Below are 22652 nucleotides of genomic sequence, written 5' to 3' on the forward strand. Positions count from 1 at the left end.
CACACGGCCGCTGCTGTCTTAAACTTTCTCGCTATCAAAGGGTATAGGGTCCCCCCTCCAAGGCCCAACTCTCCATCTCCATGGTGACTTACTTAGGAATTCAACTTTCCCCTGGGGCCCAGGCTATGACTCCAGCTGGGGCAGCATTAATAGAAAATCTACCCCCACCCTCCTCCAAAAGCGAAATCCTTTCCTTCCTAGGGCTAGCAGGCTTCTTTAGAATATGGATTTCCAACTTTGCCCTCCTAGCTCGTCCCCTCTATGAAGTGGCCAAAGGCCCTCTCAATGAACCCCTAAACCCCTCACATAACATACTCCCCAGCTTCCACAAACTCCAAACTGCTCTTGTCACTGCGTCAGTTCCGTCCTTACCTGATATCTCCCAACCTTTCACTCTCTATGCTGCTGAAAGCTGAGGAATAGCCCTCGGTGTCTTAGGACAACAGAAAGGAAATCCTCCTTCCTTTGCCCCTGTAGCTTACCTCTCTAAACAACTAGATAACACAGTCAAAGCGTGGCCAACCTGCTTTAAAGCACTAGAAGCGGTGGCCAGCTTAGCTCTAGAAAGCAGGAAACTAACTTTCAGCCAGAATACCACCGTCCACAGTTCTCATAATCTACAAGAGCTCCTCTCTTCCCAAGCATTAAGCTCCCTTCCTCCTTCCAGGATTCAATTACTCCATATCCTCTTTATAAAAAAATCCCAAATTCAGTCTTGCCAGAAGGGCTCCCCTCAACCCAGCATCCTTACTCCCCCTATCCTCTTCCCTTCCTACTCATTCTTGCACCAATATCCTGGACCACGTACACCCACATTTCCCAAACATTTCCTCCGAGCCTCTCACCAACCCCGATGACCAACTATTCATAGATGGCTCCTCTTCCGGGCCCACTGGCTCCCCCCAAATTGCTGGATATGCAGTTGTTTCCCTTGACCAAGTAATTGAAGCAAGGATCCTCCTCCCAAAAAGCAGAACTCATAGCTCTCACCAGGGCCCTAACCCTTTCCAAAGGCAAACGAGTCAACGTTTATACAGACTCCAAATATGCCTGTCACATTCCTCGTTCCCACACTGCTATCTGGCAAAAGAGAGACTCCTTACTGCCAAAGGAACCCCTATCACTAATGGCCCCCTTATTTACCAACTCCTTCAGGCCGCACACCTCCCAGCTAAAGCAGGAGTTACACACTGTTGAGGACATCAAACAGGATCAGAAGAAATCTCAAGAGGCAACAGAAAGGTCGATGAGGCAGCAAAAGAAGCCTCCTTTTCTTCTGCCTCTGCCCCTCTCCTTCTTGTTACTCCAGCAATCCAACCCAAGAACTCTCCCACCGAGAAAGTTTTGCTACTACAGCAAGGAGCCTCCTTTCAAGCGGACTGGATAGTCAAAAATCAAAAGTTCGTCCTCCCCTAAGAGCAGACCAAAGAAATTCTGACATCTCTTCACCAATCCTTCCATATCAGTGTGTGCCCCCATACCTACTCATTCACCCTATTTCTCCTCCCCCCATCTATTCACCTCACTAAGAGACATAACCTCAAACTGTCCTATATGCTCTGTTACTTCCTCCCAAGGGGCCCTCCACTCTCCCTGCATCCCTACACATCGGCTCAGAGGAACACTCTCAGGGGAGGACTGGCAACTAGACTTCACCCACATGCATCCCGTCAAGAGGACAAAATTTATTCTTACTCTTATAGACACCTTCTCCGGGTGGGTAGAAGCATTTCCTACCTCTTCAGAAAAGGCCACAGAAGTCTCCCAAATTCTTGTAACAGAAATCATCCCTAGATTTGGTCTCCCTGGCTCCATACAATCAGACAATGGCCGCTAGCTTCATCTCCCAAATCACTCAACAGGTTTCTCAGTCCCTCGGCATCCAGTGGCATCTCCATATCCCACACTGGCCCCAGACATCCGGAAAAGTTGAAAGGGCAAATGGGATCCTTAAGGCTCAGTTAACCAAACTCACTCTTGAAGTCCAAAAACCATGGACCTCCCTTTTGCCCATAGCACTGGACAGCATTAGAGCCAGTCCAAAAGCACCCTCCTTCCTCAGTCCATTTGAGTTAATATACGGATGCCCTTTCCTCTTACAAAACAGGGCCCCTTCTAACTCTCAGCTAGGAGAATACCTCCCAACACTCTCCCTCATCCGCCATCTCCTCTGACAACAAGCCAACCAGGCCCTCCCAAAACCCCACGAAGGGGTCTCCAATACCAAATAGACTTGCTCTCCAATTCCAAATAGACCCTTTAAGCAGCAGTGACACTTCAAAACCATCAAGGTTTAGATCTCCTCACTGCCGAGAAAGGCGGACTCTGCATCTTTTTAGAAGAGGAGTGCTGCTTCTATACTAACCAGTCAGGACTAGTACAAGATGCTGCTCGACGAATAAATGAAAAAGCTTCTGGCCGGGCGCGGTGGCTCACGCCTGTAATCCCAGATCTTTGGGAGGCTGAGGCGGGCGGATCATGAGGTCAGGAGATCGAGACCATCTTGGCTAACACGGCGAAACCCCATCTCTACTAGAAATAGAAAAAATTAGCTGGGCGTGGTGGCGGGTGCCTGTAGTCCCAGCTACTCAGGAGGCTGAGGCAGGAGAATGGCGTGTGGCATGAACCCGGGAGGCGGAGCTTGCCGTGAGCAGAGATCGTGCCACTGCACTCCAGCCTGGGTGACAGAGCAAGACTCTGTCTCAAAAAGAAAGCTTCTGAAATCAGGAAGCGCCTTTCAGATTCCTGGCCCAAGTGATTTCGTAACTCCTGGGCACCCTGGCTACTGCCCTTCCTAGGCCCTGCCATTACCCTCTTCCTCCATTTAGCACTTGGCCCATGTCTCTTACATCTCCTTACCCAGTTTTTACAGGACCATGTTAGAGCCTTCACCCATGGAACAGTGCAAGATATGATGCTACTCCGAGAATACCGACAGCTCCAGGAACGGCAGTCCCTACTACCCAGCCTCTGCCCCCAACCATCGCCCCTATCCAGCAAGAAGCAGCCAGAGGACAACGGCGCCCCTCTTCTATTACCTATTAAAAGGCTGGAATGTTAGGAACAAGCTGCCCCAGGACCCCCCCCCTCCCCCCCCCACACACACCCAATGCAGCTGACCCTTACCCTGAATACTCTGCAGCTGCATTCCTGGACCCTTATCTAGGCCTACTGCAAGGTCACCAGACTTGCTTACAGCCCTACGGGCGGCATGGGGGAGGTCACGAGAAACGTGGATAAACCTAAGTCACGCCCTCTTGTAAATTCCTATATTGAAACCTGGTCACGAGATGACATGTGGTAAGGTTAACCGACAAACAACCCCAGGGTCTCTCTTCCCCATATAAAACCCTCATTTTGTAAGCTCAGGGCTGCCTCCTCTGACTGTGGTGAAGCAGCCTGGCAGGTTAGTAAACTTACTCGCCTGACCTTGGGTCTCTCTCTTGTCCTTTCTCTCGGATAACCTTACAGCGTCCTCATCCATTCTCCAATTATAATGTGTTTACACCTTTCCTCCTGCATGTCTCACATTTTACCTTGTCATCCTTTTACTTGTGTATGTGTCTATGCCTCCCAGCATTTGACAGTACCTGAAGGTCAAAGTCTATCTGCTGTTTACCCTTACAATTCTATTCACTCAGCACACACTAGGCACAGAATAAATGCCATTCATCCCTACTTTTACTTCAGGGTACATTTTAGAGATCTAAGATTTGGTGTACCTTTCCCATTATCCATTCTTGTTGCCTCAAGGCTCTGCTCTTATAAATCTAGTGGTATGCATTACTTTGGGGGTAAGGACAAATTTATCCAGAACAGAGAAGATTTGGTTCAGTCTTTAGTGTTAAAATAAGCATTTTTAAGCAATAGCAGAGACAAAAGTCTGAAAGCCAACATAGTTTTAGCTTAAAAGAAACTTGATTTTGCTACAGCTTTTTGGCCAGGAGTAAGTAAGGATGCTGTTTCAAAAGCTGGTCTTGCATCTTAAGCAGTACAGTGTTGGTCTTAGGGGCTGGAGTGTACTTTGCAGGAACCATAGAGTAGGCAAGAATGTGAGGTGGTGTAAGCCTAGTTTGTCTGGTTCAAAAAGTAAAAAAGAAGACTGAAAAAAGTAGGAAATCTAACCCAAAGCAATGAATCTTTGAGAAGAGCCCAGCACACTTCCCTTCCAATTGATTTGTCCTACACCCATCCACGAGCCTAAGCATTAGAGCAGAAATGACTGAGGGTAGCATCCAAGCCATTGGGCCAAGGGGTACTGGTGCGATGAGGATACAGTGTCCCACAATTCCACGGTAGTCTGGGAAAAACAAAGCAGAGTTCCTGAGAAGAGTGCAGTGGTGGCTAACAGAACCAGAAAGGGTGTTGTAGTGATATGTGGCCATGACATCAGAAGATTAAAATGAGGCTATGGATATTCCCTAGCAAATGTCTTGGGAACAGAGGCCAAAGCCGAAAGCTCACGAATTAATGGAATGAATGGAATGACTACATCTCAATGAAGGTTATAGATTAGTGAGGACTGATGACTATAAACCAGACTCACACATCCATCCTCATCCTCACTCCCCACCCCCAGGCCACAGTGTTACATATATGTCCCCTACTCCTTAGGGATGGAAAAGAGGATGGGTAGGATAAGTTCAAACTGCTTTAATGGCTAACAAAATTCACCTTTATTCCCTTTTATTTTTAGTTGACATGTAAAAATTGTACATATTTATTGGCTACAGAGTGATATTTTGATACAAGTATAAAGTGTGTAATGATGAAATCAGAGTAATTAGCACATCAATCACCTCAAATAGTTATCACTTATTTGTACTGGGAACACTCGAAATCCTTTTCTAGCTTTGAAAAAATATACAATAAATTATTGTTAACTGTATTCACCACATAGCACTATAGAACAGTAGAACAGAACTTATTCCTCCTATCTTGCTATAATTTTGTATCTGTTAATTAACCTCTCCCTATCCTCCCCTCCCCCCTACCATTCCCAATCTCTCATAACCACAATTCTACTGTCTAGATCTATGAGCTCATTTTTTAAGTCCCTGCATTTGAGTGAGAAGATGAAGTATTTATCTTTCTGTGCCTGACTTGCTTTGCTTAACATAATATCCTCCAGATTCATCCATGTTGGTGCAAATGGAAGGGTTCCATTCTTTATTTTATGGCTGATGATTGTTCCATTGTGTGTATACCACATTTTCTTTATTCATCTGTTTATGGATATTTATGTTGATTCCATATGTTTGCTATTGTGAATAGTGATGCAATAAACATAGGGGCATGCGTATCCCTTTGATAGACTAATGTCCCTTCCTTTACATAAATACCCAGTAGTGGGATTGCTGGATCATATGGTAGTTCTATTTTTATTTTTTTTGAGAAACTTCCATAATGTTTTTCATAATGGCTGTAGTAATTTACATTACCACAGCGTATAAGAGTTCCCTTTTCTCTGCATCCTCATGAGCATTTGTTTTTTCTGTGTGTGTTTTTGATGACAGCCATTCTAACTGGGATGAGATGATATCTCATAGTGGTTTTGCTATCCATTTTCCTGATAATTAGTGATGTTCAGCATTTTTTCATTTACTTATTGGCCATTCAAAATTCATTTCAATAAATCAAAATTATTTTTAAACCTTCTGGGGAAATAGGAGCTTGAGAATAGGGTCCAATTGAGTTATAAATGAATAAAAAAACACTCTAGACATGTGACTGCATGAGCCATATACTTTATGCTGGATAGATACACATTTGTTGAAACATTTGTTGAGTGGCTGTGAATTGTAGGTTTTATATTTTAGAAACACAGTGAGTGAGGAAGGCTGATAAGTAAATGGACAAGCAATATAAAAAAAGGCTGAGAAGCAAGTCTCTGCATAATGACAGGAAAGTTAAGTCTAGATCTCACCCTAAAGGGCTGGGACACTGGACAGTGGAAGCAGAAGAAAAGGTCAGGAAACAAACTATGAAGAAGACAATATCTGATGTGGATATCAAAGGATGAGAAAATATTGGATACCTGCTGGAGAAAGGTGCCAAATAAGAGGCGAGTATTCTAGGAAAGGAATCCATCTGCAAAAGCAAAAGTCTGGTGACTTGAAGGAATGTGTCAGGCACCAGGTACTAAGACAGTATCAACAGCAATGAAGAGAACAGGAAAGATTAAGGAGATAATTAGAAGGTAGAATAGGCTAGGATAGCGATTAAATGAATGTGGAGCACTTGGGAGAAGTTGTCAGGATGACTCCTGGATTTTGGCTTTGAAAACCTGAGTGAGTGGTGGCTCCATTAATAAGATAAAGACAATTAGAGAAGAAATCATTTTCTAGACGTGTTGAGTTTGAGGTTCTTATGACACACATAACATGAAATATCTGAAATACTGACTTGGAGCTCAGGCAAGAGGTCTGAGTTAGATTTAAAGTTTAGATTGACTCAAGGGTAGTAGCTGAAGCTCTGGGTGGGGATGAGTTTGCTTAGGAAGAATGTATAAAAGAAGAGACAATAATTAAAATCCTTTAAAAAAGCACTTGAAGGTGTGGGCATGCAAGGAAGAATAAGAGTGGCCTGAAAGGGAGAAAAACAAGGAAGCCAAGGGAGGAGTGAGGCTGGAGAAGCTGGGAAACGTCAAAAGTGTGGGTTGCAACACAAGAACCAAGTGCATAATGTCACAGTGTCCACCGGATTTAGCAGGGGTCATCGGTGCCCATAACAAGAACAGTTTCCAAGGAACTGTGGGAGTGAAAGTCGGACCGTGGGTTAAAGGCTGACTGGCAAATGAGGAAGTGGAGACCGTTTTTTCAAAGCAGCATGACTGAACAATGGGAGAGGGCGTGATCGATTATAAATAGCGAGGAGAACATGGTAAAGCTGCATCACTGACCAAACAGCAAGGAAACAGAACATGGGGAACATCAGGATCAGTAACTCACTACAGGAATTCCTACTTCTGGGAAATCGAATTCTTCACTAGTGGCTGACTGTGACATATCTTTCCAAGAGTTAACCCCAGACCCCAAATCTTAAGAATATGGGCTTTTTTTCCACTATAATTCACATTCTGCAGTTACTGGTAGTATTTTACAGTATTTTCAGATGTAATTTTACTGATTTCTAAAAATACTTCATATCTTTAAAAATAGTGGGAAAATCATGACTAATAAATGCACCAACCTTAAAATATATTGTTCAAAAGTGTTTTTCCAATGACTCTATAAATTGGTAAGATCTAGCCACGTTTCACATTATTTTCTAAAAATATACTAAATATGAGACAATGGGTCTAAATCATTCTCCAAAATATTGATGATGTTCTTCACTTTCAAACTGGCTAAACTGATAATTTTACTATCTTATGCCTCCGGCTGAGAAGGTTATATTGTAATGTTCAGGAATATTTACTATAATTTAAAATTCAATAAAAGGATAAATGTTTCTAAGAGATAGGGAATAACATATTAATAATAGTGACTGTTGATGAAAAAAGCTGATTTCTCTGATATATGATCAAGCTGTGGAATTTAGGTTATATCCATAACCTTAGTTTTGGCCAGGTGGCCTTAGCTGGGTGATAACTGGATGTTTAACCTAAGTTTTTCATACTTGGGTCATAATACAAACTTGAAGAAACTGCACTGGCATCCTTTTAGGCTCTCTGATGCAGAAGGTTGTCCTTAAATAACTAGCGCAATGACTACTATTAAAATATTATGGTACAGAAAAGTTTAGTTACGTGTATTTCTTTGTTTACTGACACACCCCAAAATAAAGTTGCCAAGGTAGTTCAAGATCTTATCACCATTCAGAAACTTTTGGCAACATACCAACTGGCTAAAGGTTAATAACACAAACACAGATCTTGGAGGTATTTGCTGTAGATTATGTGGGAATCTGGTGCTTGATTCTCACCAGGGTATCCCTTTTGAGTATAGGAAAATTCCAGAATATAAGAGACAACCAAGCACCAGTACCTCTGCAACAAATATCTCTCATTCCAAATATCTCTTTTACAAGGCATGGGAGAAGAGAACTTGAAAGTTATTAAAGATAATTAACTATATAAAATAAAAATAATTTACTATTAAATAGATGAATGCCCTGGAACCTTATAACAGAGACTCTGTCCCTATTACATGAACCTGGATTTGTGGGCCATACTCCCGCAGGTTGACTATGGGAAGAGAGTATACGGCACAAGAACCACAACCTGTCTACCACCACACCCAACTACCTGGCCCATAGTGGAAACTCTGTATTTGTTCCGCAAAATAATAAATGATTTAGTGAATACTACTGCTTTCAGTGGAATCTCAGCAGATTAGGCATCATCAGTTCTGAATTCAGCAGATTCTGAAACTGTCACAAGACATTCTATTACCAGGCCATAATATCTAATATACTACCAAGTTAGCTTAGTGTGGTGAAAAAAATGTAAAGTAGGAATAGAAAAATCCAGGCCCCATCCTGGGTCATCACGCAGCTGGCATGAATGTGACTTGCACATACCTTCTAAGGCCTAAGGCTTTTGTTTCCCCTTTTGAAACTGGGATGATAACTGCCATTTCCCAGATGTGACTGTGCGCCAGATGAGACTGAATCATAGTCAGCTAAGGATAAAAGTGGCATCAGAAATCAGAGTCAAGATGTAAAAACAAACGAGGAAGTTAAGGCTCAGAGACATTAATGAGTTGCCCAAGATCATAGCAGATAGTTAGAAAGGTGAATTGGAAGCTATTCATGATAACTGAATAGATTATTATATTTACATAGCAATTATATTATATATAACAAGTTTCGTTTTTTTTAAGAAAAGAAATACTTTCAAGTAAAGGCAGTAATTAATTACATTATCACTGGGAAGCGTCCTTCTGGTTTAGGGACTCTGGCGATCACCTAATCAAATATTTACTTTTACAGATGAGAACCTCAGAGTATAGCAACTGGAATGAGAACTGAGGTCTCCTTTTTCTAATAAAAACGCCATTTTATTTTCAAAGCATTTATATATTATAAAGAGCTTTAGAGTGCAAGCGGTGGAGATGAAAGTTGAGATAGAAAAGTATTGTGCATAGGGTTTGAGAGACTGAATGCTGCAATGGCTTTTGGAACTGTGTGGCTGTAGACATTTATTTGCATGAGTTATTTATTTCTTTATTTATAGTGTAGGGGGTGGCGGTGGTAGGGGAGAATGAAAGGGTGGAATAGTTTGTGTATTCTGCCTAGATCTGAGAGTCAGGACTTAAATCTGTTAGGAGAATGAATTAGCTATTGAAGTTGAAAAGGACTTTCCCACGAAATTTATTGTGAGATTCAGGGCACAAGTACTGCCATTTAGGGTGTAGATGTCTACGTGTAATATTAAGAATTGTATTTTGGACATTTATATTATTATGATCTCAACTTTGCACACAAGCTGGTATGATCCAAGAGAGTTGGATTATGTATAAGCAGTAATAAAACTACAGATGCACACTCACTTAAATTAACTGATGCAATTTATATCTTGGGGTCATTTTCCAAACAATGTATAACCTTAGTACATTTAATCTCAGTACTGTTGTTAAATTAATATTGCTTAAACAGAACTTTGTAACTCTATTTTCAGAATCTTTTGTGTCCCTCCTCTATGCAGATGGAATAAGCTCTTTTGGCTTCTGTCTACTGCTTTATCCCAAAATACTGCCCAAGTAGATGCAATAAAACAAAATGCTTCGTGGGGCATCAGATATGCTGAGAGTCTAATCCTGGCTTCACCATTTACTGACTTTGCAACCTTGAGCAAATTCCATAGACAAGCCTCATGCTAACTGAAGCAATGCAGGTCAGCTCATGACTCTGTTACAATGTTTGGCCCAGAAATGTTAGGAATGATAATCAGAATGTTGAGATGTATGGTGTGATGAAAATGATGATAATGAAAAGCAGGAAGAGGAGATCCTTATAAGTTGTGTGCTTTCTTGCTTTCATTGCTTTTGCACATGGCTTTTCAGCGGAGGGAAATGCTCTTTGTTTCTATTATAAAAACTTCACAAAGTTTTAAAGACACAACTTATATTCTACCTTCTAGGGTCTAGCAAAGGGTCTTGCAATAATGCTTCTTTGTCATGACAATAATGATTAATAAGTATACCTGATAATAGAGGAGCGTATTTTCCAGGAAGAAAACGTAAGTTGGATATAATATACCATTGCCCATGCCGTTAAGATGATACCTGATATTTGTACTTGTGCTAATTGAAAAGTGTGAAATGGTATGGTGTGTGTATATATGTATGTCAAAATATGTCTTTAAAATTCTTTAGGTGGCTGTTTAGATTCATCTTATGTCCATATTATATTCTAGAACCTTTTGTTGTTGGGGGAACCAGTTTCTCTCTCAAGCTATGTTTTCCCATGCACAATTAGAGACAAAAATAATTAGAGGAAGCTCTGCTCAGAGAGAAGGGGAAATGTATTAAAAATTAGTTAATTTCTGTTCTATGGTAGGAAGAACTAAATCACTATTCTAAACCTATCAAAGAAAATAAAAACTTTGAAGTCTCACTTCATGCGTCATTTAAATACTTGGCAATTACTCATCTCACATAAACGTGGCCCCTTTCCGGTGTGTAGAAAAAGTGATTCTTTTCAATGACATGTACATATGATTTGATCTGAAAGCAATTCACTTTTCTTTAGACATCGATGCGTGTATGTGAAACTTACAGTGCCAAGGTCAATGATGAAGCAGTCACCCTTGTTGAAACTGTCCCAGCTAAGGGGAACTTCTGTGGCTCTCACCACTCTACGACCCTTCACATGTAGGAGCCTCTTGGCTGTCAGGTCGTTCGTAAGAACATGATTTAATCCAGATGCCACGCCTCCAGCCTGATGAATGAGGGAAGACACACAAAAAACAAAGAGAAAACTGATGAGGTGCCTACCTAGACAAAGCAAAGCACAATAATACCGCTGGTGTTTGTGCCAAAACTGTACCTGTCAGGCCAAGTTAAAATAGCCACCTTTTCCATAAAACAAGAGAGAACTCCTTGGTAATCAACAGATTGTGTTTGTCTGGTCTCTTTATTCTTTCTGTTTTAACCATTCAATTGATAATTGCAAGTATTTACTGAGAGCCTTCAGTGTATAAAACGCTGCTGCAAAACCAAAAGGAAGAAGCCATAGCTCTTGCCCTTTGAACACTAATGATTCCCAAATCATTAATGAGCAAGAAGGCAAAGATTTCAGGGAAGAAGGTGGCAGGTGGCTAGAGGAGGGTCAGAGGTAACACGTACAGATGACAGCAGCCAGAGAAGAAAGCACCCAAAAGTTCACACTGGTACAGGGTTGGGACAGAGATGGTTGTTGAGTGCTGGCCAGGAACGGGTTGATCTTATGTATGGTCCTTGTTTTTACATTTAAAGTAATCAAACATCTTTATTTTCTGGTAAACAGGTCTTACTATTAATAAATATGCTAGGCCTGAGTGTTTTTACTGTAAGCTAAGAGAGATGCAATATCTTGACTGTACATCCCCAACCAAAAAAAACAAAATAAAATGAAATACAATCACACTGAATTAAAGAAACGCTTAAGAAAAAATATTAGCTGTATCAACTACACCTTCTTATATTATTTGCAATCATCTTTTACCTTTTCATTTTTTCTAATTAAATGATATGAACCATATCTTTATTTCTACTATTAATTATAATTAATTATATGTGCATAACTGAGCTACAGTATAAACAAAACTGTCATTGATAGATCAAAGACCTCTATAATAATGGTATGGAAAATTAGAGCTAATTTGTCATTAGTACATTCTTTTCCATTGACTTTAAATTTCCACTGTTTTCCAAGAAAAGTTGGTAGAGATTAAATGTTAATTTCAGGACAATTAAAACCTCAAATTTAAAAAAAAAATATATATATAAAATGATTTCCCAGTCCATAATTTTACAACGACTGCTACATTTCTTGGTTGAATAAACTAAGTATTATATAATTAAATAAATACAAGTTTTCATCTATGTACTACTGTTTTGAAACGGAGTTTCGCTCGTGTCTCCCAGGCTGGAGTGCAATGGCACAACCTCGGCTCCTTGCAACCTCTGCCTCCTGGGTTCAAGCAATTCTCCTGCCTCAGCTTCCCTAGTAGCTAGGGTTACAGGCACATGTCACCACGCCCAGTTAATTTTTGTATTTTTAGTAGAGGGGGTTTCACCATATTGGTCAGGCTGGTCTCAAACTTCTGACCTCAGGTGATCTTTGGAGATGCTTTGGCCTCTCAAAGTGTTGAGATTACAGGCATGAGCCACCACGCTCGACCACAGTTACTTTATTATTTAATTTATTCCTTAATACAACATCTGTATCAGGAAACTGTTATAATATTCATTGTTTGGGGAAACTGAGCACAGAAAGCTCAGTATTTTCCCTAAAGCAAACAAGTCATATGTGGCAGAAATGGGTTCATAACTAGGATAGTGTCACAGCACCTGCTTTTAGTAACTACAAGACTCAATTTATTTAAAATGTTGAGTTCACTGACATAAAGGAAGTTTCAGTATCATTTGTCATAAACTGTAGGAGCTCCTGTGAATCAAATAAAATGAGAGGTAATAGTTTTGTGTTTAGGGTAGTTCATAGTCTAGAATAAAATAATGATTTCAAGAGACATAAGAGAACCTATAATGTATAAGTGTTTTGTTCTGATCTCAGTAGTATCACAAAATATTCAACCAAGACTCTGAACAGGTAAAGGTATAAATAAACCTTGCCATCTTAGTAAGTGGACTTAGTATTACAGTCAGAATTGTAGTGAAGCTCTAAGGTTTCAGGTCTTCACTCGGGTAGCATGCTCACAGGGCGGGGCAGTGGGGTGTGCAGAACACTTGCTGGAGCGTGTTCGATTTCAGAAATCTGTGATGTTTGTTTGGGGAGGGTATTCCTCACACTTTAACTGAACATGTGTAGAGGGGTGGGTGGCAGGAACAGTGAAGGGAGGGCCAGTCTGGAAAGCTAACTGAGAGGATGCCAAAAAAACAAAACAAAACAAAACAAAACAAAAACCTGTCCTATACTGAAGGCTGCCTTAAAGAGATGGAACCATTTAACTATTTGTTCTTGTTTATTTTCAGAAGTAAAGCCAATTGATCAGTGTTTCAGACCAGTGTGCGTAAATTATGTATGTGCATGTGTGTAGTTTACCTGCAGAATTTTAAGCTCAAAAGTTTCATCTGCATCCCTTCTAAGATCAAACCACACTATTTTGGAAATACAAGTATAGTTCTTTACAGTTACTAAAATTATAATTATTATAAATACTGTATTAATATATTCCAGAACAACTGAGATTTTGAAGGCTTAGGTTACTTGCAGAAACTTCAGATTCTCTAGAATAGCAAAAATGAAAACTTTTAAGACCCAAATTACCAAAATTTAAATGTTGAAATAGCTACAAAATATTAAAAAGGTATCTTGTGAAGACATCATTGAAAACTCTTTTAAAAAATTAACCTATCAAATTAAATTGTCACAATATTTCACATATTGTACCACACATTTCACAAACATTTATTGAACACCTACTTTATATCCAGCAGCTACTGGAGATGTATCCATGAACAAAACAGATTAAAACAAAAACAAATAAAACAAAAAACCCTGCCCTCAACGGACTGTCATTCTATGAAAACAGGAGGTATGGATGGACGAGAGGAGAAAGGGATTCATAATGGAAACCGAGGGAGCTGCTTACCTTGTATTTCAGACCGCCTTTGAAATAGCTAACAAAGTCATTAGACTCATATCCTTGAAGTTCTCTATGCTGCACTGGCTTGCCACCCAAATAGTCATCCATCTGAACAGTGAAGATGGCAGCAGCTGTGCTTTCATCCTGGGAACACTCCTTTCCTAAAACAGTGGACAACAGCACCTCAATTATCAAGCAAGAAAAAGGATTAAGGCAGAATTTCTGATATGAAAGAAGTCAGAAATTTTCATTTCAATTATGTATCAATACAACACTCTTCTACAGAAAGATCTTTTAGCTAAAATAGTGTAATATATTATTTTGCTAATAATTAACAATTTTTTTGTCTATTTTTTTAAATTTTTTTTTGAGAGAGGGCGTTGCTCTGTTGCTAAGCCTGGAATGCAATGGTGTAATCATAGCTCACAGTAACCCCAAACTCCGGGGCTTAAGCGATCCTCCTGCCTCAGTCTCACAAGCAGCTTGGACTATAGGTGCATGCCACCATGCTTTGCTAATTCTCAAAAAAGTGTTTTGTAGGGAAAAGGTCTCCATATGTTGCCCAGGCTGGTCTCAAACTCCTGGCCTCAAGCCGTCCTCTGGCTTTGGCTTCCTAAATTGTTGGGGATTACAGGTGTGAGCCACCGTGCCCGGCCTGTTTTTGCTTCTGCTTTTTCCAATTCCTTTAAAAAATTTAAAAAGAAACACTATTGTGTGAAGTTGCTCAAGAAGATAAAACAATCTATTCCAATGAGATTTCAGTAAGCATTAATTTGGTAAGGTCAATAAGATCAGACTATGAAAACATTTGACAAGTGGTTTAGCCTTTATTAGGATAAATCTTTGGTTTTGTGATATGTCAATATGTTAATTGATGTTGGTGAGAAATATGACATCATGAGCCATAATTAAATAAGTGGTTTTTACAATGGGAAAGTGAATATAATTTAATTTTACCCCTATTTTTTGGTCTTTTTCCCTACTTCATTATCTGATTGGTTTTGTTTGAATGAAACAATGATCTCTGGAGGAAAGGAAGAGCAAAGGAAGCAGCATGCTAAAATTTATTAAGTGTTAATGTACTTGGTATTGTTCCAGGTATTTTACATACTACATTGAATTTTCACAGTTGTAATACAGATCACATCCAGGTAACTTCACTAAGGTCAAAACAATTCCTAAGAACCAGTGTCTGTAGTGTACATAAAGGTTATAGTATGGACAGTCAAGAGGGGCACTCACATTTTATGGAAAACACTTCAAACTCTTTACTACATCCAAGTTGTAATAAAAATCTTAAATGACTCTAGAAATAATAGACAACATTATACATTTATACTACCCCATGGGCCAGACACTGTGCCAATATTTTACATGGATGATCTCATTTAATCTTCAAGCAACCTCATAAAGCAGAACCTATTTTCTACTAGATTGGAACAGAGAAAATGGAGGCTTAGAGAGGCTGAGTAACTTTTCTGAGGTCATAAAGCAACTTTTGGGAGAAAAGGACCAGATGTAGGTTTGTGCGACTCTGAAGAACAGGTTCTTAAAAACTCCAGTACACTTGTGGGTATTTTTTTGTACTCAGGCTCTCATTAGCGGTACGATTTTATAGTGACAAGGTATGTTAATTTCTTCCATAGATAACTGATGCATAAAAGCTTAGAAGCTGTAATAATTTAATAGTTCACATGAACAACCCTAATTGAGAGTATTCACCAAAGTTGAAGAAGGGAAATCAGTCAGCTGTATTAAAGAAAGAATCAGATTTCCTTACAATTCCCCTATAACTCTCAAAGGAGACCCATATACCAAGTATCTTCTGAGTGGAAACAACAACAACAACATCAACAACAACTCAGTAGCTAGAAGATTACTTGACATGATAACAATTTTGTGAACTTGCTGTGGTCAAAGTTAAGTATTTGACACACCAGCAATTTTGCAATCTGAAAGGACTCTGGTGTCATTCTTCTGCTGATTTGGTATCCGAACCCTAACTGAGAATACCATAAAGATGTAGATGTAGATTTTTATGATGCTTTAAGAGAGATGCTTTAAGAGATAACTTGGAATCAAGGTTAACGTCAAAGGTGTTAAAGATGATGTATTTGACATAAACATCCTCACCTGACTACAAGTTGAAACCTGAATCTCTTTAGGTAGATGTAAATGGACAGGCATGAAGTTAATGAATGAACTGAAAGTAAGTTAATTAAATTATCCTATCATTTGCTGATGCTTATGTAATATGGTTGGCCAGGGAATATCTGTTTGAATAAAACAGGCTGCCTGAAAGATGTTGACGGTCTTGATGAGGCCAATGTCAGCCTTTGGATGCGAAAATTAGAATCAAATCCAGTTGTAGCATGCTGGAGTTCCAGAAAGTGTTTAGAAACTTATGAACTTTGTGTATAAAGTCTGCTTAAGAATCAATTTAGTTTTTCCCTACCAATCTGCTTATGATTTCCATTTGTTGTTTCCCTACACTGATTTTACCGCTGTCTTTTATGTTCTGTTACACTATGTTGTGCCATGTTATTTTATATTATGTTAGACTTGTGTACATCCTGCAAATTTCTGTAAGTATTTTGTGGATGTAATGATTTTATAGATAAAAAGAGAGGTTAAAAACTAGGTTAATCCAACAGCCATTCATGATAAAATAAAATAAGTCAAATTAGGAATAGAAAGGAACACCTTCAAACGATAATTAGAGTCAACAAAAAACACAGAGCTAACAATGCTGAACAGTAAAAGACTGAATGTTTTTCCCATAAAATCCAGAAAATGCGTGTGCACTCTCACCACTCTTATTCAACATAGTACAGCAAGTTCTAACCACTGCAATAAAGTAAGAAAAAGAAAAAAAGCATACAAATTGAATATGAAGAAATAAAAAGGTCTCTATTTAGAGACAACAATATGATTTACATAGTGAACTCTAAAAGACCTATCCAGGAAAAAAAAAAAAACTCTCCTAGAAATAAAAAGTACATTGAGCAAATTAGCAGGATACAAGATTCATCAGTAACACAAAAAATCAGTCACATTTCTATATAGAAACAATGAACATGCTGAAACTGAAATTAAAGGCGCAATGCTATTTACAATCACTCCAAAGAAACTGAAATACTCAGGCATGTAGTTTAAAAACATGTACAGGAGCTGTAGGCTGAAAATTACAAAATGGCATGCAAAATATCAAGGAAGACCTAAGTAAACGTAAACGCTTAGTGTTCATGGATTTTAAGACTCCACATAATAATGATGTCAATCCTTCACAAATTGATCTATAGGCCTAATGTTATTCTTATCAAAATCACAGTAAGGTTTATTATAGACATATACACGCTTATTGCAAAATTTATATAGTGAGGCGCAGGCCCTGGAATAGCTAAAATAATCTTGACAAACAAGTGTAAAGTGGGAGGAATCACTCTACCTGATACTAAGGTTTACTATATAGCTAACGTGATTAAAACAGATTGGTACTATTGAAGGACAGACACAGATCAATAGACCCAATTTCCCCCAGTAGTGACACTTTGTAAAATTACAGTATGGCTTAGTATATTAACGTATAGTACAGTATAGTACTGAATACCACAACCAGGATATTGGCATTGATATAATACACCTATTTTATTCATATTTTCTCAGTTTTACTTGTACTCATGTGTGTGTGCATTTAGTTCTATAAAATTTTATCACGTGTAAATTCATACATCTGCTATCACAATCAAGACGCTGTATAGTTCCACCAAAAACATCCTTCATGTTGCCCTTTTATAATACACTCTTTTCCTGTCCACATCATCCCTTCTTCACCCTATCCGTAACCAATGGCAATGCCAAATCTAAAATTTTGTCATTTCAAAAATTTCACATAAATGAGATCACACAGTATAAAGTCTCTTAGGATTTTTCACTCAGCATGATTCCCTGGAGCTTCATCCAAGTTGTTGTATGTATCAATAATTTGTTCCTTCTTATTGCTGAGTAGTATTAGTTGGTACAGATGTACAACTTGTTTAACCAGTCACCTGTTGAAAAGCATCTGGGCTGATTCTAGAGCTTGTTTATTCAAATAAAACTGCTGTGGACATTCAGGTACAGATTTTTATGTGAACACAAAACTTCATTTTCTGGAATAAATACCTATGAATGCAATTGCTGGCTCATATGGTAGTAGTATATTTGGTTTTGTAAGAAACTACTAAACTCTTTTCCAGAGTGCTATACCATTGCACGTACCCACCCCCATGCTCCAACAATGTAAATGATCCAGTTTCTCAGCATCCTAGCCAGTCCTTTATATAAGTTCTTTGTATTGTATATTGTAATCCAATCCTTTGGATTCCCAGGGCATTGCACAGGGCCTGGTACAGCCCACTTATAACATAAATGTATACTGCTTTAAAATATATTTGTGTAAAGTTCAAAACTGGCAAAGAGAAAGAGTAAGGATAAGTGTTTGTAGCTTAGGTTAGGGATGTGACAGGGAGCAGTTTTACTATCTAGACCTACCCATTGATTTGATGTTATAAGGAACTACAAACAGAAGGTGAATGGATGCATTTAAACTGCTAGGTGCAAAGCTGAAATGTTTTTAAAGAAGGGCTAATGCAATAACATTTAAGTTCTTTGCAATAAATTTTTACTTTCATTACATTTAAGCATATGATGTTAATACACTTAAACATGTAATGTTAATACAATAAAATAATCTGAGATATGCCAAGTGTTATGGAAACACTGAGGGAGAGACCAGGAAAGATGACTCTCCCCCTCTGTTCTCTCTCGTTTTAGGTCCAACTTCTTCCTGTTTCCCCTTTCTGCCTCCCATTTGGCCTGTTTCTTCATTTCTATGCTATGCACCTTTTTTCATCTCAGTTTAACTTTAGTTTCTCTTTCTTCCAGCTGATTTCCTTTAACCAAATGTTCTTTTCCCCTGAAAGTTCAGCTCTCTCTCCTGTGACTTTTTCTCAATCCGTCTCTCTGATGAAGCCTCATGGATTCATCCTGATTTAGGTCTTAGACTACACTATTTTGGGTGAAATTCTGTTTTCTTAGGGAACTGAAGTAGGAAGAGCTGTTGGGCAATCCCATCTGAAGGTCCTGTTGACTATTTTACTTGAAGCTTTTTTTCTCTCCATGATTCTCTCTTGACACAAAAACCCTTCCAAGTACTTTCATTCTTTTTTTTTTTTCCTCTAAAGGCTTCTGTTTCCCGATAACCACAGACACTTTGTGCTTTCACAGTAACTATCACATTCTACCTGTGTTATATCACTTTTTGTCTTTTTGCACCTTTGAGGTGATGAACTTTCAGAGAAGTTTCATTAATTATTCATATCCACAAGTGCCTTGTACAGTACTGCCATATTGAATAATTACTGAATGAATTCGCTTGTTATTAACATGTTATTGACTTCAGTTTTAGCATGTCTTTAAGATTATAAATGTTTCTGCCCAAAGCATTTTCTATTATATTTTTGAAATTTATGAGCACCAAGTGGATAATTAAGAAGATAATTAAGTGAATAAGGTGAATCTGTAAACCCTACAAAACACAGTAGTTAAGAAGTCAACTTGGATAAAAATGTATAGAATTAAAGAATTGTGTTCAAATCTCCCTTGCAGTCGTCCGACAAAGTCAAACTTAACTGCTGTCTATAGTAAGATATGGAATTATTTCACATTTTAATGTACTCAAATGGCAAACGTGGCATTTCAAACACTTTCCTTCATGCTAGATTTAAGTTCTGTGTGGAAAGTCCTCTGTAAGGACATCATTATTCAATCTGGCATCATTCATTCTTGAACATGGGTTATATATTAAAGTTTCAGTGTTTTCTGGCACAAAATACAAATAGGTGACTGTGTATTACAACATTATAATAGGAATAACAGCAATGCAACAAGAAACCAAAATGTGTTTAGAGCTCAGGCTGAGCCTTCTCCGCCTCCTCAAGCTAACACAAATTTTTGACTCCAAATGTTATAATTAAAAGTCTTATCTTCATCTACGTATTTTTCATTTTTCATTTCTCAAATGCCTGTTCTAGGTGTTTGCCAATGTTTAGAGAGTCACTATTCAATGTTTTCTACTATTTTGTTTCTTAAAATCTTCAAATGTTAGAAATTACAATGTTGGCTTTCAGAGACTTAAAAATGTGTATGTGTGTGGTTTTGTGTGTTTTCCTCCTAAGCTCAGGGATAAAACTAAACAAACACGAGTACTGGGCAAGCTAGCTAGTTTTAAAAGAAGGCAAAAAGGCTCAGAGGATCGGCATGTTGTTAGAAAGGGTGTGTCCACTGGCACAAGACCTCCTGGGGAGAGGCTGGACATTCAGGATGTCTATGAGTAAAAGTAGAAGGTGGAAAAAGAACACACAAGGCCCAGTGTCCTGACAGCCTGGCACGAACGCAGCTCAAAATAATTACTACTGCTGAAGGAGCCGTTTCTGTTCCACCTTGTGTCCTTGAAAAAATAAATAATAAAACAATAAAGCAGTCTATCTACATAAATATATGAAATACTCATATAGAGCTATTTACTTATATATAAAATATCTGTTTTTTTTTCTTGCTTCCATCTGAGGACGCCAGCTTCCTAATGAAGCGGAGTTTTTGTCTACCAGACCCGCAAGCAGCATGGTGCGGGTAGAATCCTGTTTTAAAGAGGCCCAGAACAATAATCCCCGCAATCATAGAGAAAATAAGCCAGTGCCCGAAAGCAACAAATAAAAATAATGTGTGAAGAAAAAGAAAAAGACTTTTCCCTAGCGGCGGCAGATGCCCCCAAACTTTATGACTTCCTCTCCATCCCGACAGGAAAAGCAGGACTGAGCTTGTCGGAAGGTGAGCGGGGCTTGGCCACAGACGGTGTGCGCGGTGGCAGCGCCCCTGGACAAGAGTGGCGTTTGGAGACTTGAAGGTGAAAGGGGAAGAAGCCAGAGTCACCAGCTCCAAAGACCAGCAACTACACCTGGCAAAGGTCAAAGCCTGCGGGGTAAGTCAATTGCAGACAACGCCTGAGCCCCGCGTTTGCAGCCGGCGAGTTGACTTTGGCAGGGAGAAAGTGGCCGGCCCCAAAGGGCAGCCCCATGGGGGCGCGAGTGGCGCGACAGGTCTCCAGTCTAGCTCAGTTTGTGGTCCCCTTTACTCCCACGCCTGCAAATCTCAGACCCCTACGTCCTCCCCTCGCCGGCCTTGGCGCGTCGGGGTCCCGCAGCCCGCAGTCCCTTACCGAGCCAGAAGTGCAGACGGTAGGTGAAGCCTCGGCTCGTCTTGGCCGTGTGCAGCACCAGGTAGGCATCCCCGACGTAGAAGTCGCCGTGAGCGCTCTGGGGCACGGGCACCAGCTCCAGCTTCTCAATCCTCCAGACCTGCAGCCCCGCCTGCTTGCCTGCCCGGGCGAACTCCTCGTGGTATAGCTCCTGCGCCATGGCTCCTGCGCGCGATATTCCGGGGGGCGCGGGATCTCGCTGATATTGCAGTTGGACTAAACCGAGAGCAGCGGGAGGAACCTTATTCGCTGCCACTTTATAGGGTTTGCCATCCGGGGAGGCGGCGCCCTGAAACGGGAGGGGCTAAGTGCCCAGGCGCGAGTTGACGGAGGCGGAGATCGCTTCCCACAGGGAGCGCAGCGCTGGCTTCCAAGCTCCCACGCCCTGCCCCAGGCCAGGAGCGGAATCGGCGTCCCAGAAGTCTTGAGATTCAGAGGGAGTTTATAGTAACTCGTGCCAATGCCTCCTCCAAGGAAAGACATTTTCTCTAGCAACAGACGAAGAACATTAACGATTAAAACTGCTTGGCACTCCTTCGTGCATACCCATCACCACAGTCCATATTTCCCCTTCTCTCGCTAATCCTGTTATTTCTGGATCTCAGTTGTGCCTGGCAGGAGGGTTCAGGTGAGGAAAGAGCGCGCCAGCCCTACAGAGTTGAGTCAGCGTTTACCCGGGTGGAGCAATACCTGTTCTTTCTGGCCCTCTAGAATAATTCTTAGAACAACGCTTCCTCTGCTAATAGCAACACCTGCCGTTAGGCAGCAGAGGAGTGTGCCACATTAGTGTGCTGGAATAATTTTAGTACATCCTTCTTTAAAAATTTGGCTTTTTGAGTAATAAGCATCCTAATGATCAATTCTGTCATTTCATTGGGCAATCTCTCCATTCCTGATGACCAAAGTTTCTGTCTCGATCTTCCAGTTTGAAAATACCATGAAAAACAGCATGTCAGTTTTCTTGGACAGGAAGAAAACCTGGAAGACAGAGCAAGACTCCGTCTCAAAAAAAAAAAAAAAAAAAAAAAAGAAAACCTGGAAGAATAGCAGTCTTACCCCAGGTGACAGAGCTCTGTAAATCTCAAAGAGTTTAGGAGCTGTGGTTGAGCTCTCTTAACACCTGCTTCCTTTGGCCAAGAAAGATGAAAACAACAACAACAACAAAAACCCAGCAGCCGCGCTCCTGAGATGTTCTCTGCAGGGCTGTTTGTGGCTGTAATTTTATGCTTGGCCGGACTTCTGGGTTACCTGTTACCTAGCTTCAAGGTGATAATTTTCTTTGTTTTACCTACAGGTTTTGCTTTTGCAGCATGGCTAAAACACTATGGAATACAGATGGAAATTTTACTCTTGATTTGGCATTCATTTAACAAGCTGGTATAGCAAAGGATTCTGTTACTGAAAAAGGCAAATCACTCAGAATGTATAGAGTAAGAAAGCTGAATTTCATGCATGTAAAATTGTTTTCATTCAATTTCTCAAATTACATGAATCCCTAGGTCAATAATAATGCAAAATTAGATTTTTTCCTTAATTAAATTATGTTTTTAATAGGTTATTACACGACCATGGTAAAAAAATTAAAAGTACAAAATGTGTGCA

General features: G+C 39.8%; 1 protein-coding gene across 1 annotated transcript in view; it reads right to left on the bottom strand.

Annotated features, from left to right (window-relative positions):
- Positions 1–21843, bottom strand: part of SCIN (scinderin) — an 85506-nt gene extending 63663 nt beyond the window's left edge. Inside the window, exons 1-3 of the mRNA XM_055272572.2 lie at positions 21012–21843; positions 13760–13914; positions 10723–10884 (exon numbers count right to left, since the gene is read on the bottom strand). Coding sequence (XP_055128547.1) covers positions 10723–10884; positions 13760–13914; positions 21012–21210 — 516 coding nt within the window. The 5' untranslated portion in view covers positions 21211–21843. The remainder of the gene's footprint in view (positions 1–10722; positions 10885–13759; positions 13915–21011) is intronic.
- Positions 21844–22652: the final 809 nt, after the last annotated feature.

The sequence above is a fragment of the Symphalangus syndactylus genome, chromosome 3, assembly GCF_028878055.3.
Source record: "Symphalangus syndactylus isolate Jambi chromosome 3, NHGRI_mSymSyn1-v2.1_pri, whole genome shotgun sequence".
NCBI classification, from domain to species: domain Eukaryota; kingdom Metazoa; phylum Chordata; class Mammalia; order Primates; family Hylobatidae; genus Symphalangus; species Symphalangus syndactylus.